The sequence below is a fragment of the Uranotaenia lowii genome, unplaced genomic scaffold (genome assembly GCF_029784155.1).
Source record: "Uranotaenia lowii strain MFRU-FL unplaced genomic scaffold, ASM2978415v1 HiC_scaffold_120, whole genome shotgun sequence".
In the NCBI taxonomy this organism is placed as follows: domain Eukaryota; kingdom Metazoa; phylum Arthropoda; class Insecta; order Diptera; family Culicidae; genus Uranotaenia; species Uranotaenia lowii.
Genome location: NW_026597189.1, coordinates 2,378 through 22,407, shown reverse-complemented (window position 1 = coordinate 22,407; position 20,030 = coordinate 2,378). Strand labels below are relative to the sequence as shown.

Genomic DNA, 20,030 nt, shown 5'->3' with positions numbered 1-20,030 from the left:
TTCAAACAAATTGGTTTATCATTATCAAACTATAAAGTTTGTTCGATCATTTATCAAATCCAGATCTTAGGTCAAAGGACATTATACCGAGCTTTTATCCAGCAATAACATGACAATAATCTCTCTTGAATGTTTATAATTAATGAATTGATTAAAAAAAATCAATGCTAACAAAGCTTTTCAGAAATGCCAGCGCTCCAAAAAAACAAAAAGCTAACAACTAATATCCATCATTCCAACTCAATCGCTCAAGCTGAACGGTTGTGTTCTCCCAACGTTTCGATCGGAGTGTGTTTTATTATAACTCGCTGCTTTTGTGAAATCGGACAGTGCAGTTAGTCCGAACGTGGTGGTTTGTTTTTCTACCGACCAAATCGTTTGCCGAATTCCAGAGACACGAAATTGAAATTGGCGTGAGTTTTATCTGGCCATCATCATCGGTGCGAGTGTTGTCGCCATCGGGGAAGTGTTGATTGTTCCCCCGACAAACCCGAGTGTGGATAACGTGGGAGCTGTTACCGTTGGTTCCGGTGCTGTTTGCCGTGGGTAGCAGGATACAGGACGTCTCGGTGGATCGGTCGTTTGCGTTCAAGAGCGTCATCAGCAGCAAAGACTCAACTTGGTCGCCATCTTCTTCCAAGGACCACGTGGTTGCTAAACAAAAGAAGATACATGCAATTGAAAAGTGCAAGAACCTTTGTAAGTCTCTTTTTTCATTTTTTCACTATTCTCTCGTCTATTTATTTCCCTGTACATATTTTGAATTTTGGTTGCTTCGGTCATATTTTAAACACGGGCGACATTCGTGTTCCCGTGCAAAAATATGAACGAAGGCGGGGGGTTAAACTCGTCATCGGTGGACGAAAAGGAAGCCATGTACGAGAATGAAGAGCATTTGGAGGATTCAGACGATGCTGGTCCCTCAAGTGCTAATCATTCTCGTACGTCCAATAATTCTTCATCACCCACAGATGACAGTGTAGCTCCTCGACTCCGAACCTACACAGATGGTTCGTCTTTTTCTGGGCCATGGGTGGTTTTCATCCGGCCCAAAGCTAACGGCAAACAGCTAAACGTAGTGCAGATCACTAAAGATCTGGCGAGGTGGCCCTCCGTAACCTGCGTTACTAAGGTGCGACCAAACAAGTTGCGCGTTGTCGTGGACAATCATAAATCCGCTAATGAAATTGTTGCCAGCAAATTCATTAATTTAGAGTACCACGTCTACATTCCGTCTCGAAACGTAGTGTGGCGGTAGAGAATTCGTATAACACTCTTCTTTAGCAGTTCAGTTCAGTACAGCTTTAAGCTAGAATTTATTGAATAGTTAATATAGGAATCGAATAGTTTAGGCATACCTTCTTACAAAATTTAGTGTTAATCCTTTTCTATGAATTCTCTAGCTTGTCACAAGTTAACCTCAAACTCTTTCCTGTAAATTAGTATGCAGGTGGAAAATGATTAATATCGATCTCAAGTTTAAATTCAACTTTAAATTCCTCACCTTATCCACTTTTCGTGTACAAACTAAGATATGATATACTGTGGGTAACAATTTAAATGATCTTCGAAATAATCTGATTCGCAACTCTATCCGAGAACACGCTATCTACCTTCAAGAGTACTACTTAGATGACACTATCCTGTTTACTTCGTATGACGTATTTCCGACCGAGGGAATGGACGGTACTCTCACTCGTTCGTCACGGGTTACCGCAACATCCCCCTGCCCGTGAAGTACCCCTTTTCCCGAGGGCACTCCCAGGACGTCAAGGACCGCTAGTCTGGTAGCTGCTTTCAGTGATGTTCCGCTGCTTGTCTTCACCCATGCTCTGCGCACTTGCCCATCGGCACCTAATACAACCTTTTCGATCCGTCCACGTTCATAGCCGTTTCTGACATTCTCGTTTATGACAAGCACCAGGTCGCCTCTTCCAAGGGGTTTCACGGGTTCGAACCATTTTGTTCTTCTCGTGAGCATTGGTAAATATTCGACTATCCACCTTCTCCAAAATCCATCGACTAAGTGCCTAGTTAGGCTCCAACTATCTCTTAAGGAGTTGCGATAGTTGTTTAACTCCGAAGGTGGTTGTTGGACTTCCTTGGACCAGCACAACAAAAAGTGGTTGGGAGTCAATGCCTCTTGCTCGTCACATTCGAGGGGTACGTACGTCAACGGCCGAGAATTGACAATACTTTCCGCTTCCAATAATATGGTTTCGAATGCCTCATCATTCGGGTGTCTCACGTGTTCAGATAGTACTTGGAGTGCCAATTTAACTGATTTCACCATACGTTCCCAGGCCCCACCCATGTGGGGTGTGGCTGGGGGGTTAAAATACCAGGCCGTAGAAGCGTTGGTGAACGTAGAGGCGCACGCTTCATCAATAAGTGTTCTTTGTTTTCTTTCTTCTGCCAGCTCTCGGCTTGCCCCTTTAAAACAGGTGCCGTTATCAGAGTAAACCTCTTGTGGTGCTCCCCTTCTAGCAATGAACCTTCTGAAAGCCATAATGCAGGATTGCGTGCTTAATGTATAAACCACTTCAAGGTGAATAGCACGAATTGTAAGGCAGGTAAATAGGCATACCCAACGCTTGGCTAGACTTCTGCCTACTTTCACCTGAATGGGGCCAAAGTAGTCCACACCTATATATGAGAAAGGACGAATGTGTGGGGTAAGCCTGACACGGGGTAAAGGTGCCATAATAGGAGGTTTTGGGCTAGCTCGTTTCACTTTACAATATAAACATGCGTTTGCTATTCTACGTATGATCGAGCGCATGTTAGGAATATAATATTGTTGTCTCATTTCGTTAAGGACGGTCTCTCTATTTGCATGCAGGAATTTAACATGAAAATGAAGAATCAACAGATGTGTAATCCGATTCTCTTTAGGCAGCAGTACCGGGAACTTAGCATCATAGCTGATCGGGGCTAGATTCAATCGAGACCCAACCCGTATGATCGAATGTTCATCCGTGAAGGGATTTAACTTGTAAATATGGCTAGAAGCTGGAATGGGTTTTCCTCTGTTCAATAGATCTATCTCAGCGAAAAAGACGTCTGCCTGTGCTTGTTTCCATAAAACGCGTTCAGCCTTCTGGATCTCATCGCGTTGAAGTATTTTCTCTACCGTCCCGGGCGGTAACCGATGTCGGAAAGAATCGGCACCACGAACAATGTAGGAAGTTGTTCGCAGCATACGATTGAATGTTGAAAAGCGAGTAGTATCTATAAGCGGGTCTGTGTTGTGAACGTGGACGTGAACTGCTCTGAGCTCATCCTCGGTTGTGAAAGATTTACCTGATGCCCTTGGCCACTGCTCTTCCAATTCTAGTAAGAATGTTGGTCCTCGGTACCATCGACTATCGGGATCAAAGGAAGGCTCGTTATTCCATTTGGTGGCCTCATCAGCAACGTTTAGCGCCGATGGAACATGTCTCCATTCTTCTACATTTGTGCTCGACAATATTTCCCCGACTCTGAAGGTCACGAACTGATGAAATCGCCTGCTGTCTGACCGTATCCAGGCTAACACCGTTGCTGAGTCCGACCAAAACACCCTTTTCTCTATCGGAAGAGTCATCGAAGTAGCGACTGTTTGGAGATGTCTTGCGCCGAGGGCGGCAGCCTGAAGTTCTAATCTCGGGATGGAAAGCGGTTTGAGCGGCGCCACCTTTGTTTTCGCTGAGATAAGTCTGCATTTACAGTCATTTTTGTTTTCAAGTCAAATGTAGACCACACAAGAGTAGGCGGCTTCGCTCGCGTCCACAAAAGTGTGTAGCTGAAGTTTGTAATTTATTCGAGAGTCGGTATTGTAGAAGATGCATCGTGGGACTCGGACTTTGTGAAGGTGACCTAGAAGCCCTATCCACCTTTTCCATGAGTCAAGTAGATTTTGCGGAATCTGTTCATCCCAGTCAGACCCGGATCTCCAAATTTCCTGCATTAGCACTTTCCCGTGTATGATGTAGTGAGATATTAATCCTAGCGGGTCAAATACGGACATTATTATTTGTAGTACTTGTCGCTTAGTTGGGATGTCCACACAATCGGCGATTCTCTGAAGGCAGGGTTTCACCATGGTGCTGAAGGTAAACATGTCCGCTGATGGTATCCAAATCATCCCTAGTACTCGTTCCATATTTTCTGCTTGATCGAAGTCAAGGTTCTTATCTAAAGGCGAATTAAGCTCTCCTAATCGTTCTAGGACCTCTGGAACGTTCGATATAAACTTTGAGAGCTGGAATCCTCCGGCTGCGTGTATTCTTTTGACCTCTTCTGACAGCCGAACGGCTTCTTCGACGGTATCGACACTTACCAGCCAGTCGTCCATGTAGGTGTTGTCCACTATAGACTTCGAGGCTTCAGGGAATTCTGAGGCGTGGGCGAGAGCGTTTTTATTTTTAATGAAGAGGGCGCTACAAGGTGAGCACGACGCACCGAAAGTGGCGACATCCATCACGTACGTTCCGATAGGTTCTTCAGGGCTTTTTCTCCATAAGAAACGTTGGAAATGTTTATCTTCATCCCGAATTCTTATCTGGTGAAACATTTCGGTGAGATCAGCACAAACTGCGATGTTTCGTTGTCTGAATCTCAAAAGAACCCCCATTAGTGAAATTAATAGATCGGGTCCCTTCAATAAAAGGTCGTTGAGACTTGTACCTCCAGTTCGTGCCGCAGCGTCCCATATCAACCGTATTTTGTTGGGTTTTTTCGTGTTAGTCACTACTCCAAGGGGCAGATACCAGGTTTTTTTGGGATCTGTTTTATTAAATTCAGCTTGTGTGAGTCGATGAGCGTACTTTTTTCGTTCATAGACGTCTAAAAGATCCTGGACTTTAAGCGCTAAGTCGGGTAATCCAGCTAGACGTTTCTCCAGACTAATGAGACGTTTCAGGGCCGTAGGGAAGCTATTAGGTAGATTTATAGGACGATCTTCTCTCCACAGGAGTCCCGTTTCGTATCTACCATCAATGAATTTGGTAGTTTCTTCTAGTATTTGTCTTGCCCTTTTATCAGTTTCTGAATCTAGGTTTACTGGTGGGATGGCTTCCTCGGTTTGAAAAAACTGTTTCATGACATCGTGCAGTCGAATGTTATTGAAGCTGATGTGTGAGTTTAGACTCTCTGTAATGTCATTACACTTATTTCCTTTTCCGAAGGTACACCAGCCCAGTCGTGTCTTGATAGCGACGGGTTCATGATCACCGCCCTCACGAGTTTCCAGAGAAGTCAGTAGTTTGGCGTGCTCTATGCCGATAATCATTTTTGGGCGCGCATCGTGATAGCTTTGTATGGGAAGTCCTCTCAAGTAAGGAAAAGATTCACACAGTACTTTATAATTCAAAGATTGGCTAGGGAGATCAAGTCTTTCAACGGTTCTAACGTCATCTATTTTAAACCGATTAGTGGACCCAATTCCCGAAATTTGTACACTGATTCGGTGTGAGTCCTTTTCTTGTCGACCTATTTTCGCTGTCCAGAAAAGCGTCAAAATATCTGGGGTACCCGTTACTCCGAGCTGCGTTGCTATATCGGACTCCAAAAGAGTTGTGGAGGAGCCATCATCCAAGAACGCGAATATCTCTATGAACTTGTCGTTGGCGGAAAGTGTTACTGGTAAGTATCGAATGAATGAAAATGATTTTTCGTAGTGGTGGTTATGATGTGCTGTTGATACAGAGGTGTCCATTTGTGCCGTGGGGTCTCTATCAATCGTTCCGGATTCTCCAAAGTTGTGTAGCAGCCCGTGGTGGCGTTGCCTGCACCCATCAACTCCACAGATTCGGTTTGACCGGCAGGGCCATCTTTTATGGGGTACTAAGCAGGTCCAGCAGAGATTTAGAGTGCGAATAGTTTTCCAGCGTCCGTCGAGATTCAGCCTTTTAAAATTTTCGCATTGTGCAATGTAATGGTCGTGTCCCTTGCAAAAGTTACAACTTCCTCTCGGATTATAAGTCAGCGATTCTCGATCATCCTCCGCTTGATAATGAGCGTTTAAGCGTTCTCGTGGCTTAAAGCGTTGACTTTTCTGTTGCGCTACTGCTCCCACTTTCACTGTCAAATCCAAAGCAATGTCTACCAGGTTGGTCATAAACTGATTAAAAGTTTCAAGATCTACATCCACGGGATTCCAGGGGAATTTGAACGTTCCCCACTGCATTTGCATCTGTACAGGTAGTTTGTTGATAATTTCTTGGAGAAGCGAAGGATTTTTTAAATGATCGCGTTGATCGGAGATTTTTATATGATCCACCAGGTTCTGTACGGCCGTACCAAAGAAGATTATGGAATCCAGATCATCTTCCCTCGGAGGGGGGACGCTGCGCATTCTATTTATGAGCGAGTTGATTAACAGGACGGGTCTACCATAGATCTTGTTGAGCTTTTCTATGACGATCGGAACGGATTCTGGGATATATAGACGACTTCTAACCGATTCGAGAGCCTGTCCCGAAAGTGCCCTTTGTAGGCGCGAGAGATTCTCTGCGTGACTGTATCCGCAATACTTCGTTGAGTTTTGGAAGGCAGCATAGAATAACGGCCATTCTTCAGGGTTACCGGAAAATACGGGTAGTTCTTTAATAATAACCTGTCTGGCAGCGAGTTGGGAAGTTGTCGGTTCCGCCCGTTCAGTTGCAGCGCTTACGGGATTTACATAGGGAAGAGTATCCGGAGCTGACAGATTTCCTTGTTGAACACCGGGAATTTGGTCACCAGAAAACGTACAGGTGTTAATCGCTGTTGTCAAGGAATTGATTTGTTGATTTAGCGAAGTGGATGCTGGTGGATTTTGTTGAAGCACAGTTCCTCCGTTCTGGTTCAAAGGGACAAGCGGCTCTTTGTCGGGTATTTTCCTGTTGGCGACAGATTTTAATGTCGTTGGGATCGCTCGATGGATCGTTTCTGCGTTTTTGTCTTTCGGTGTAGAGGATTCCCTAGGGAGGGCATTTTGAAGAGTTGTATCGCTGTCACTGGGTTTTCCCGTAACAGGGGTTTTCGCTGTTCCGTCATCCGCCAGCCAGTTTAGCAATCTTTCTCGAACCTTTGTGGAACTGACGTCGCTCCTTCTGCTGGAGGGTCCAGCCTCTTCTTCTTCCATTTTTTTCAGGATTTCGTATTTCTTTTTGATGTAATCTTCTTCTTCTTGTATCTTTTGTAACTTCAGTTCGTGCTCTTTTTCCAGTTTCTCAAGCTTCATCCGGTAAAACTCAGAGTTCTTGCTGCCCCGACTAACAATAGATCCATTTCGCCTACTGGAGGGCTTAGTCGTTTTATCCTCCGTTGTCGTTAAGCAATTGCTACACTTCCAGCTTCGATCTGGCTCCGAAATGGAGTCGCTTACTCCCGCACATTCGTAGTGCTCCCAAGCATCACATGAATCGCAGCACACCATATTACTATCATCTTTGCGGGTACATTTCGCACAACTTTTAGTAGTTTTGGACTCATCTGTGTTTATATTGGCCATGGTAACTGTTCTTCTTAATTTCCCCAACTTCGGGTCTTAAATTTTCTTAAAGTTTGTGGCGGTAGAGAATTCGTATAACACTCTTCTTTAGCAGTTCAGTTCAGTACAGCTTTAAGCTAGAATTTATTGAATAGTTAATATAGGAATCGAATAGTTTAGGCATACCTTCTTACAAAATTTAGTGTTAATCCTTTTCTATGAATTCTCTAGCTTGTCACAAGTTAACCTCAAACTCTTTCCTGTAAATTAGTATGCAGGTGGAAAATGATTAATATCGATCTCAAGTTTAAATTCAACTTTAAATTCCTCACCTTATCCACTTTTCGTGTACAAACTAAGATATGATATACTGTGGGTAACAATTTAAATGATCTTCGAAATAATCTGATTCGCAACTCTATCCGAGAACACGCTATCTACCTTCAAGAGTACTACTTAGATGACACTATCCTGTTTACTTCGTATGACGTATTTCCGACCGAGGGAATGGACGGTACTCTCACTCGTTCGTCACGGGTTACCGCAACAGTAGAGATAGAGGGCGTGATCTCAGAAATGAGTCTGGAGGCTGGGTACGTTAAATCCCACGGCGTTGGTAAATTTAAGAGCCTTGATTCGACTTCGGTCGAAATCTTGGATTGCCGCCAACTCAATACTACCACCGTCGTAGAAGGAGTTAAAAAGTACTCGCCTTCAGCTTCATTTCGAGTGACCTTTGCGGGTACCGCCCTCCCTCACTACGTCTTGATTGACGGAGTTTTGAGGCTTCCTGTGCGGCTCTTCGTGCCTCGCCCGATGGAATGCAAAAATTGCATTAAATTGGGGCATACAGCTTCCCATTGTTGTAGCAAGAAGCGTTGCCCCAAATGCGGGGAGGTTCATGGGGATGGAGCATGCTCAGCAATAGAACAGAAATGTATCTATTGCGGGGGCTCACCTCATGACATCTCCTTGTGCGAGGCGTTTAAGAGCCGCTGGGATAGTCAAAGGCGCTCTTTGAAGGAACGGTCAAAACGTTCCTATGCCGCCATACTAAAGGGCGCGGCGCCTCCGATCCAACCGCAGTCCAGTAACATTTTCACAGTGCTGCCAGTTGACAACGAGGACACAACAGATGAGGAGAACCCGTTTATTTTTGTAGCGAACTCGCGAAAACGTTCAAAACCAACTACTAAGACCCCTAAGATTCCGAATAAAATCCCGACAATCAGCCCTCCAATCAACATCACCAAAAAAGTGATTGCTACAGACAAGAAAAAACAAGTTCCTCCTGGATTCCGCGCGACCTTTTCTCCACAGAATAATTCAACAGCAGCTGGGACTTCAAAAGCTCCCGTTACTAATGCGGATTTGTCAGAATCAACTCATCAACCGGGACTTTTCAAGTTTTCTGACATACTTAATGGAATTTTCACGTTTTTTAACGTTTCTGAATCCATAAGAAGTATTGTTAGTGCAATGCTTCCTATGGTTAAGACATTTTTGAAGCAATTGATGCAAACTTGGCCCCTTCTTTCAGTGTTTATCTCTCTCGATGGCTAATTTACGCCGAGAGGTCGGAGATATCACTGTTTTACAGTGGAATTGTCGTAGTCTCGTCCCTAAACTGGACCCGTTCAAATTTTTACTTCATGAAACTAGTTGCGATATTTTTGCGTTGTCCGAAACTTGGCTTTCTTCACAATCTAACATCTCATTCCACGATTTTAATGTCATACGTCTAGACCGCGACGATTCTTATGGAGGGGTGCTTTTGGGGATCAATAAGCACCACTCCTTCTATAGAATCCACCTCCCTTTATCAGGAGGAATTGAAGCTGTTGCATGTCATACAACTATAAGAGGTAAGGACTTATGCGTTGTCAGTTTGTACTGGCCTCATAGAGTTGCAGTGGATCGACGTCACCTAGAGGACCTGTGCTCAGTGCTCCCTGAGCCAAGGTTGATCCTGGGTGACTTTAATTCGCATGGAACTGTCTGGGGAGAACAAATTGACGATAGTCGTTCTACTCTTATCTATGACATTTGCGACAGTTTCAATTTAACAATTTTGAACACGGGTGAAAAAACACGAGTACCTAAACCTCCTGCAAGACAAAGTGCAATTGACCTCTCACTCTGCTCAAACTCACTATCATTGGATTGCCAGTGGAAGGTAATCCCTGATCTCAATGGTAGTGATCACTTGCCAATCAAAATTACAATCACCAATGGGGTTAGCTCTTCAAACACAATAAATATGACATATGACCTTACAAGACACATCGACTGGAAAAAATACTCGGACGAAATAACATCAGCAATCGGTTCTACGAATGTTTTACCTCCTGCAGAGGAGTACCACTTTCTTTCACGTTTAATACATGAAAGTGCACTTTGCGCTCAAACAAAACCCATCCCAGATTCATCAGTTCCCCGAAGGCCTCCAATCCCATGGTGGGACCAGCAGTGTTCCAAGCTTTATAAGGACAAATCAAAAGCATTCAAAGATTTTCGGAAATATGGAACTCTCGCCCTTTTTGAAGTATATGTTTCCCTTGAAAATCAGTTTAAAAAATTGGTCAAGGGGAAGAAAAAGGCGTATTGGAGGAATTTTGTGGGTGGCTTATCAAGAGAAACATCCTTGAGTACCTTGTGGAGAGTGGCACGAAGCATGCGTAATAGATCATCTACGAATGAAAGTGAGGAATATTCACATAGATGGATATTTAACTTCGCACGGAAAGTCTGTCCCGATTCTACGCCTGTACAAAAAATAATCCGGGATGTGCTTCCTGAAAGGTGTGGTCTGGATTCCAGTTTTTCGATGGTCGAATTTTCACTTGCCCTCCTCTCTTGCAACAATTCAGCTCCGGGTATTGATAAAATTAGATTTAACTTGTTGAAAAACCTTCCGGACGCCGCCAAATTTCGCTTGTTAAATTTATTTAATCAATTCTTGGAGCATAACATTGTTCCCCAAGAGTGGAGACAAGTGAGAGTTATCGCTATCCAAAAGCCCGGAAAACCAGCGTCCGATGCGAATTCGTACCGTCCAATAGCGATGTTGTCTTGTATACGTAAATTGATGGAGAAAATGATTTTGTTTCGTTTGGATAAATGGGTAGAAACAAATGGCCTCCTTTCAGATACTCAATTTGGGTTTCGAAGGGGCAAAGGAACAAACGATTGTCTTGCTTTGCTGTCTTCAGAGATACAAATGGCGTACGCAAAACGTGAGCAAATGGCTTCAGTGTTTCTAGACATAAAGGGAGCTTTTGATGCAGTCTCAATAGAGGTGTTGTCAGACAAGTTGCACTCCCGGGGTCTGCCTCCACTATTGAACAACATCTTATACAGCTTGCTTTGTGAGAAACATCTGAACTTTGCTCACGGAGATATTGCAATTAGAAGAACCTCCTACATGGGCCTCCCACAGGGTTCATGTTTAAGTCCACTTTTGTACAACTTTTACGTAAGTGACATCGATACTTGTCTCTCTGAAGGCTGCACTCTAAGACAACTTGCAGATGACGGCGTGGTGTCTGTCACAGGATCTTCCGAGTCTCATCTGCACAGACCTTTACAAGATACTTTAGACAGATTGTCTTCCTGGGCGTTGGGGCTTGGGATTGAGTTTTCCCCTCAGAAAACGGAGATGGTTGTTTTCTCTAAGAAACATAGACCTGCTCAACCGAAGCTTCAACTCCTAGGCAGAACGATCACTCAATCGAGGTGTTTTAAGTATCTTGGGGTTTGGTTTGACTCCAAGTGTACCTGGAGAGCCCACATTGAGTATCTGAAAGGAAAATGCCAACAAAGAATAAATTTTCTCCGATCAATCACAGGCACCTGGTGGGGAGCCCACCCAGAAGATCTTTTAAAATTGTATCGAACAACCATTCTTTCAGTGATGGAATATGGTAGCTTCTGTTTCCAGTCAGCTGCCAAATCTCACCTCATCAAACTCGAGCGTATCCAATACCGTTGTCTCCGCATCGCAATGGGCTCTATGCCCTCAACGCACAACATGAGTCTTGAAGTTTTGGCAGGAATACTCCCTTTGAAAGATCGATACAATCTACTATCACTTCGGTTCCTCATCAGGTGTGAGGTCATGAACCCATTGGTGATCGTTAATTTTGAAAGGTTACTTGAGCAAAATTTTCGAACAAGATTTATGTCTGTATACTATGTCCTCATGTCAATGCAGGTAAACCCTTCTTCGTACTCTCCAACTCGTGTTTTCAGCCCACACTACGATAATTCTTCTGTCCAGTTTGATTTGTCTATGCAGCAGGAAATTCGTGGAATCCCGGATTCGCATCGCCCACTTCTGATTCCAAGAATTTTCGAAGCTAAATATAGACACGTCGATGCTGACAAAATGTACTTTACCGATGGGTCTCTAATTGAGGAATCAACGGGATTCGGAGTGTTCAACGAAACAACTAGCGCCTCTTATAACCTCCAGTCTCCATGCTCTGTGTATATAGCAGAGTTAGCTGCTATTCACTGGGCCTTGGACAGCATCGCCTCACGGCCTGTTGGGCACTACTACATTGTAACGGATAGTCTAAGCTCAGTTGACGCAATACGATCAATACGACCGGGAAAGCACTCGCCGTTCTTCCTAGAGAAGATACGGGATACTTTGAGTGCTTTAACAAGACGTCGCTTTCCCATTACCTTTGTTTGGGTTCCCTCTCATTGCTCGATAGTGGGCAATGAGAAGGCAGACTCTCTGGCAAAGGTGGGGGCGACGGAAGGCGACACGTATCCACGTGAAATCGTCTTCAACGAATTCTACTTCTTGGTACGAGGGAACTCTCTTGTCAACTGGCAGCGCAAATGGGACGAGGATGAGGATGGTCGGTGGCTCCACTCGATTATCCCAAAGGTAAGCCTTAAACCATGGTTCAATAGATTGAACTTGAGTCGGGATTTTATTCGTATATTTTCCCGTCTCATGTCCAATCATTGTTCCTTAGACGCGGTACTCTATCGTTTTGACATTGCTGGCAGCAATTTGTGTAGTTGCGGCCAAGGTTACCATGACATCGAGCATATTGTTTGGTCGTGTGAGGTCCATCTTGTCGCCAGAACGAATTTAATAGACTCCCTTAGGGCCCGAGGAAAACCACCTAATGTTCCAGTTAGAGATGTACTAGCTGTGCTAGATTTGGACTACATGTTCGAAATCTACCTTTTTCTAAAAGCTATCGATCTTCGTCTATAATTTCTTTTTTATTTTCATATTTCCCTTTCTATCTTCCTTTCTCCTCTCACAAAGTGTTAAGTTAAGAAAACAATTGTAAACAACAAAATCGATTTTGGCTCCTTAAAGCCTAAAGGTATGAGCCGTTTCAAATAAAGAATTGTTAAAAAAAAAAAAAAAAAACTAATATCCATGTTTTCTGATTATGGACTTGGAATCATGCCTGAGAGACTTGTGACATATCTTCTGAAAAACATGAAAGAAGTAAAGGCTGGTGGTGCGAATTTTGAATTCATTTCTTAAATGAGCGGAATTTATTTTTTTATGTGTTCCTAAACTAAACAAAAAAAGTGATGAAAATATGTTTGGACGGCATCCCTGATCAGCATTTTGACAACTCCAGATTAACATTTTGAAAGGGCACAGATTGATTTTTTTTTATTAATTGAGACGAATTTATGCAACAGAATTGTTTTTCTTTCAAATTCAAACCAATTGTACTGAAATAAATAAAAAAAACTCTTTCGATTTGCAATGAATAATCGGAATATATTTCTTAATGTTTTCCCATCATTTATTTGTGCACGTGAACGCAAAACAAAAATCTAAACAAATAAAAAATCACAGCTGAAATAGTTTCACAGAAACGATTATCAAGGAGAAAACAAAATTTAAGCACATTTTTTTTTAATTAATACGAAAACTGTGTGCACATTACACACAAAATTTTCGAGGCCGGAATTTAGCAAAATTTTGCTCAAATTTGACCAGCTAAAAACTTAGCAACCAATTTAGCAATATTTTTTAACTAAAGTTTTAGTAAACGAGAAAAAAGTTAGCCGCCGCAGTTTTTGCTCAAATTTCTAGCAAAAACCGGAGAAAAAGATTGTCCGGATCCGTAATTTCATGTTTTGTTATTTTTTTCTCTGGAGAATCAGGGGAATGTTTGATTATTGACTAGAATACACAAATCATTAAACTTTTAGTTTATTTTTCATACTTTTTTCGTGACATTATTAAACACTTATTTGTAAAATGTAATTAAATTAGTACCGTTCTGGAAATGTACCTTCCGGCAAGGGAAATGCCAAGTTTCCGACCTTAACTAACGAATTCGCCGGATGCAACCCTCAAAATTTCCGGACAGTTGCTAAAATCTGTCGTTTTCGCTGCCAGTTGTAACCTGTTAGAAAAAAACAAGAAATTTTTAATTTAAAAATCCAAAATTTGCGCTTTATATGATCGGCCCTTACCTGTCCGAATCCGGTGTCGATTTGGCTATCATTTTGTCGTTTACTTAGCCACAACGAGAACCGTCAGCATCGAACTCCGGAACCGCACTTAATCGCGTCAAGTTGTTATTTTATTGATCAACCGACGGCGGCTGCTGTCCATAAACAAAGCGGCTAGAAAAATTTTGTTTTGCTCAAATCAAGTAAAATGAACCTTTTTATTGCTAAAATCAAGTAAATTGAACTTTTTGCTAACTCAACAGTAAAAAAATATTTTTGCTAAGGGAAAGTAACAGCCAAATTTTGCTAAGTGGAGCCCCGAAAGTTTTGTGTGTAAGCATCATGTCATTTGTTATTACCAAGAAGGAAAAATTCTGTTCCCGCCATGGAATGTGACGAAATTATATTGGTATTGGCATGTATATTGGTTTTGAAATGAAACGTTTTTATTATTCTTTACTATTGCAAAACAAATGATATTCCAAAACACAAAAAAACTGTTTAAATATAACTAGGAAAAATTAATAACAATCATTTTTGAATTTAAATTTTTTTATAACTTTATCTATATTTAATTTTCGTCTCTTAGCTAAGCTTTTAAAATTTGATTAAGAATATGTAGTTTGTTTGCTTTCTCGTTAAGTGTTGGCGGAAATTTGCAATGCAAAAGTCTAAAATCTGTGCAGACAGATTTTATGGCGAGTGTCGTAAATCAATGTATTTTTAGTTATTTATGAAGTCATAATAAATTAGTCATTTATTTCGAATTCTTGACCTTAAAGTTTATGATTCTAATAACATTCCCTTTTCATTCTTTCTTTTTTTAAACTTTGCGCTAAATCGATAGGAATATTACAATCACGATGTTTAAGAGTATCAGCAGCGGTCAGGTGTCAAAGCTATAATAACACTCAATTTTGACACTTGCTCCTCGGTATTGAAAAAGCAAGCCAGGAGCCTTATTTAAATACCGACCAGCTCCTGATTTGACAGATGCTAACAAATGGAAATAGCATCAAAAAACAACAACACCTATCGGAGCGTCACCAGTGGCTAAAATGGAAACCAGTTTAGCACTTTCCGGTGCGCAAATGTACTGCTAAAGCTAAAAAAGGACCTAGAATGTGTCCGGGGTTAACACCTGGGAAAGCACTTATCGCTGCCGATGCTTTAAGGGTTTAGACAACGTTTTAAGAATTGTAAGAATATGCGCTGTTATTAATTCATATTTATTCAAATAGTAATCATTTTACTTCCGCCTTTTCTATATGCTACGCCACACTTTTTGCGATTGTCAATTGAAAAATCAGGACACCTGGCATCTCTGATCAAAGCTCCGAAAAAAATCACAGTGTAATAGTTCCATTTCTGTCGCCAGATAGCGCTATTCGTGTCTCCCGATTTCTCGTTAAGTGGTGTATATCGGTTCTAGTATATCTGCTTAAATGCAATATTGTTTATTGGCATAATGTTATATTGGGGTGTTTTTTTATTAGTATAATTTTTTCCTTCCCCTTTGAGAGCAAAATCCATTAACGTGATTCGAAAGAAAAACCAACAATCGGAACCAACATATGGTCAAAGGAATTTCGAAGCCGGTTTAGTGAAGTCATTACCTATTTTCATTTCAAGCAAAAATATAAAGTTGATAATAAAAAATGTGCTCAGCAGATTTTTTTTTAATTATTCCATACAATGGCAAAAAAAAATTAAACTAACAACTTTTGATTTATTTTTTTTTATTTCCGAATATTGACGAAAATTACGAAAGTTAAATAATAAAGCCTGGTTGAACGATTTTAGATTGTTTATCAACATAAATCAACCCACAAAAATTATTAGTACTTGATAAAAACAATTGATATCTGAAGTTCTGTGATTCCACCTAAAATGTCTTTGACGATTATCTGTGATGCTTTTTCAGAAATTTGATAGAAAATTTATCACAAACATCGATAAATTGAGTTATTTCACTTATAATACGCAATCCACATTACCAGAGTCAAAATACAGCTCTCTGTGATTTCGACAACCTATAGTTCAACATCTGAATGCAATGATCCAATACAGAACTTCTATTTAAACAAACGAGTTTTTTTAACGTTTGTAGAAAAAAATCTACACTCAGAGGAAATCTTATTATAAATTTCATAAGATACATCTTATGAACCACTTTTTTGCGTCCAAACTAATTTTTCATAAGAGTCTTATGAAATTCTTTCAATTTTCATACGATGTTCTTATGAAAAATAGAAGAAACGGCATTGTGAAAAAATGATGAACACATTCATTCATAGCATCAGTTTTTTTTTCATCATCTAACAGTACGAAGCAATCGCCAGTTTATAGTTATTATAGTTTTCCTTCAATGTTAAATGTTATTGTTATCTCCGGAATGGTAAGTTCGATTTGATGTTTTGTGTGAACGTTGAATAAATTAGTAAACTAAAATATATTATTTGTTTACTTTTCAGCTAGCTGATCGGCAAAAAACGAAAGGTCGCTGATTAAGATGCGACAATAAAAACTTTGATGGAGCCGTCTGTTGATGCGCTGCTGATGGTGACCATGAAGGATTTAATTTTAAACAAATTTGGCAAACAATAAAGTGATTGTTTCCAGCATGAAATATCGAGAATTTTTCTTATTAGAAAGTGATTTACTGTTTCCATAAGAATCTCTTATGAAAAGCAACAACCTCTCATTGAAGTAGGCGTTCATCTTCAGAATTCATTCGCGTCATAAGACAATCTTATGAATTTCATTAATTTTTCTTATGGCGCCACTTCATAAGAGAATCTTATGGCATACATAATAGTATTTTTCTGAGTGTAGGTATTGAGGACAAGTTTTAAGAGCAAACGCACCAATAAGTGAGTATACGCGGCCCGGTTTTGCTCATTTCAGCGGACCGGTTTTGGGATACTCACTCTTTTGCGCACCGGGCGGTAGCATAATTATTTTTAAATTTGGCATTGCACTGAGAAAACTTTTGAAGAAAATCTTAATCTTAAATTAATACGTACCGAGTAAATTTTCGGAGTCGTCAGTTTTTTGCTGAAATTTTAATGAATGTTGGTCTTAAAAGGGCCTGGGGGTGTTGGCAGTTATTTGACGGGATAGCTGCTATCCGTATCGTGACGTCAAAGTCTATACATCCTGGTTGAACATGCCGTACAGCAGCAGCAAGGCCAAGCAACTTTGAACACCAGTAATCGGGTCCGATGACGGATGCAGCAAGAACTTCCGAGCAGGATGTTTGCTTCGCTTGGCCTCGTCATCATATCTATAGGACACCGCTTTCAACCGGTGGTGGTTGTTTTCGGCGACCGATTCAACATTGATCCTTTCGGTAAAGCGTTGAGTTTCCCTTACGGTGTTTCCAATTCCGTGTCACCCGTTTGCTGGATTGTGATTAAAAACTTATTGCATTGTAGGACGACTTGATTGAATAAAATAAATTCAGATAAGAATAAGTTCAGATAAGAATATATTTTCGAATTAAGCTCGATTTTGTTTTCAAAACGCCGGGCACTTTTATTTCTTAACACCCCCGAAACACCCCCGAAACACACCCTAACACACCCGAAAAACAAAATTCAACAAACTAAACAATTCAACTAAAATTCAACTTTATTTGTTTATTATATTTATATTAAAATCATACTTCTCTAAAAAATCTTCAACTTCTTTTTCTATCCAACGTGCTGATTGAAATAGTTGCTGCTCCGAAAAACTGGGTCCCATTAGTTGCAAACTTATTGAGAGACCTCGTTTCGAAAGCCGAATCGGTAGGGACAGTACTGGAATGCCACCCATATTGGCCGGTTGGATACAAAAATCCTGCACAGCGCACTGGTCTCGATTATTATTACTCCGAGAAACTCCGAGTGACCATTTTTGGTCACAAATTACGATGCTTCAAGTTTGTTTATCTGAAATTGAGTGAGAAAGGAAAAAATGTTATCAAAATTCATAGATAGAAAAAATTCCAAAACAGTATAAAATACAAAATAAATAACTCACCATCAGAACCAGCATGTACACTTTCTCGTTCAATTCTTGGAAAAACCCGAAAAAATGTAACGAAATTGCAAATTTAACTGGTAATTCCAAAAAAAACCATCCACAATTTTAATCTGATACAGTTTTTTCTTAAAATAAATATCAACAAACATCTACACGCTGCGACATCGTTTGTTTAATTCTGCTCAAAACGGTAGAATTTTTTTCAGTGCATGTTTGCTCTCGCCCCTTTCTAGTGAGCAAATTTGGTGATTTCGTCGGTCCCGACGGCATCGGCCCTATTTTGCTCACCTTCATACTAACCCCCGGTGCGGTATGGAAGTGATTAAACTCGTGAGCATTTTCACTTTGCTCGCGATTGCTGCGGATGCCCTAATGGAGGAAAAAAAATCACATAAAGTCAAATAGCGATTCAACGTTCAATGTTAAGAAGACTGTGATTGCTTTAAAAATATATTTATCAAACTCTTAGCTTTCACTGTGGTAAGCTCCAAAAGATTTTTAAATGGAAGTGATGACGAATAATATCATCGGTTTAAACAAGAATGTTGTAAGAACGAATGTTCGCAAAGAAGTTCTATTAAAAACTATTAGAAAATGAGAAAATTTAAAGATGTCAAAGATTTAGCGAGGTACCTTTTCAATATCGGTTTATTTTAAAAAAAAAAAAAGCCTTGTTGTTACTGCCATGAATTACTGTTTTCAAAAACGTGAATTCGTTTTATCTTTTTTTTTAGATTTGTTTTCGCCAAAAATTTGTAGTTATGAAAAGTGACGTTCAGCACTTAATTATCACAAAAAAATATTTTAAGTTTGGCCCACCGACAAAATTTCAAATTTAAATTGGCCCGTTGGTTCAAAAGGTTGCTCACCCCTGCATTAGAGGGGTATCATAAATTAACACATCATACAGAAATCTTGCGGCAAATGTTGACTGAACTATTTTTGAAATTATAATTCATATTAAAACAGACACATAATCCAAATCTTAAATGAACTTTCTCTCCAAACAACTAAATAATGTTTGCTTTTTTTCTGAAACAAAATCAGTGGCTCAATTCAAAACGAGTACCAAATTAGGCAGCATTGCCAAAAGAAAAAGATTTCGTTTAAAGAGCATATAGTTCCTTCTGCAAATTTCATTATGTTGATTTTTCTACACTCAGAGGAAATCTTATTATAAATTTCATAAAATACATCTTATGAACCACTTTTTTGAGTCCAAACTATTTTTTCATGAGAGTCTTATGAAATTCTTTCAATTTTCAGACGATGTTCTTATGAAAAATAGAAGAAACGGCATTGTGAAAAAATGATGAACACATTCATTCATAGCATCATTTTTTTTTTCATCATCTAACAGTACGAAGCAATCGCCAGTTCATTAGTTATTATAGTTTTCCTTCAATGTTAAATGTTATTGTTATCTCCGGAATGGTAAGTTCGATTTGATGTTTTTGGTGTGAACGTTGAATATATTAGTAAACTAAAATACATTATTTGTTTACTTTTCAGCAAGCTGATCGGCAAAAAACGAAAGGTCGAAGATTAAGATGCTGCAAAAAAAAACTTTGATGGAGCCGTCTGTTGATGCGCTGCTGATGGTGACCATGAAGGATTTAATTTTAAACAAATTTGCAAACAATAAAGTTAATGTTTTCATCATGAAATATCGAGAATTTTTCTTATTAGAAAGTGATTTACTGTTTCCATAAGAATCTCTTATGAAAAGCAACAACCTCTCATTGAAGTAGGCGTTCATCTTCAGAACTCATTCGCGTCATAAGACAATCTTATGAATTTCATTAATTTTTCTTATGGCGCCACTTCATAAGAGAATCTTATGGCATACATAATAGTATTTTTCTGAGTGTACACCCCAAAAAAAAAAAGAAAACTTACTGAACTCTGTTTTGGTGCGACCTGGAAGTAAATTTTGGGTTATTTATGTTCTGAGTGTTCTCAACTGTTGACAAAAAAAAATCGACAACAACAGCTGAGTCACTTAGCTAAGAGCCACTAGATGGTGCTGTTTTTAGGCCAATTTTAACGGTTTTTAAAATGGCCGACGATTCAAATTCTTACACACGGATTCGAC

General features: G+C 40.2%; 2 protein-coding genes and 1 long non-coding RNA gene across 3 annotated transcripts; all 3 read right to left on the bottom strand.

The window, feature by feature from the left end:
• Positions 1-1,624: 1,624 nt before the first annotated feature.
• LOC129759212 (uncharacterized) lies at positions 1,625-3,586 on the bottom strand. Its single transcript, XM_055756620.1, has one exon. It carries the CDS (start codon positions 3,584-3,586, stop codon positions 1,625-1,627), a length of 1,962 nt encoding a protein of 653 aa, XP_055612595.1.
• A 141-nt stretch (positions 3,587-3,727) lies between these two features.
• On the bottom strand, positions 3,728-7,477 carry LOC129759214 (uncharacterized). The gene has a single exon (XM_055756621.1). It carries the CDS (start codon positions 7,475-7,477, stop codon positions 3,728-3,730), a length of 3,750 nt encoding a protein of 1,249 aa, XP_055612596.1.
• Positions 7,478-17,521: 10,044 nt separating this feature from the next.
• LOC129759213 (uncharacterized) lies at positions 17,522-18,307 on the bottom strand. Its single transcript, XR_008740139.1, has 2 exons — positions 17,933-18,307; positions 17,522-17,841 (listed from the first exon to the last, which is right to left on the bottom strand). It is a non-coding gene; the product is annotated as an uncharacterized LOC129759213 (long non-coding RNA).
• Positions 18,308-20,030: the final 1,723 nt, after the last annotated feature.

What these genes read in the sequence shown, in the direction of transcription:
- LOC129759212 (XM_055756620.1), bottom strand. Translation starts at nt 3,586, where the DNA reads ATGACTCTTCCGATAGAGAAAAGGGTGTTTTGGTCGGACTCAGCAACG.
- LOC129759214 (XM_055756621.1), bottom strand. Translation starts at nt 7,477, where the DNA reads ATGGCCAATATAAACACAGATGAGTCCAAAACTACTAAAAGTTGTGCG.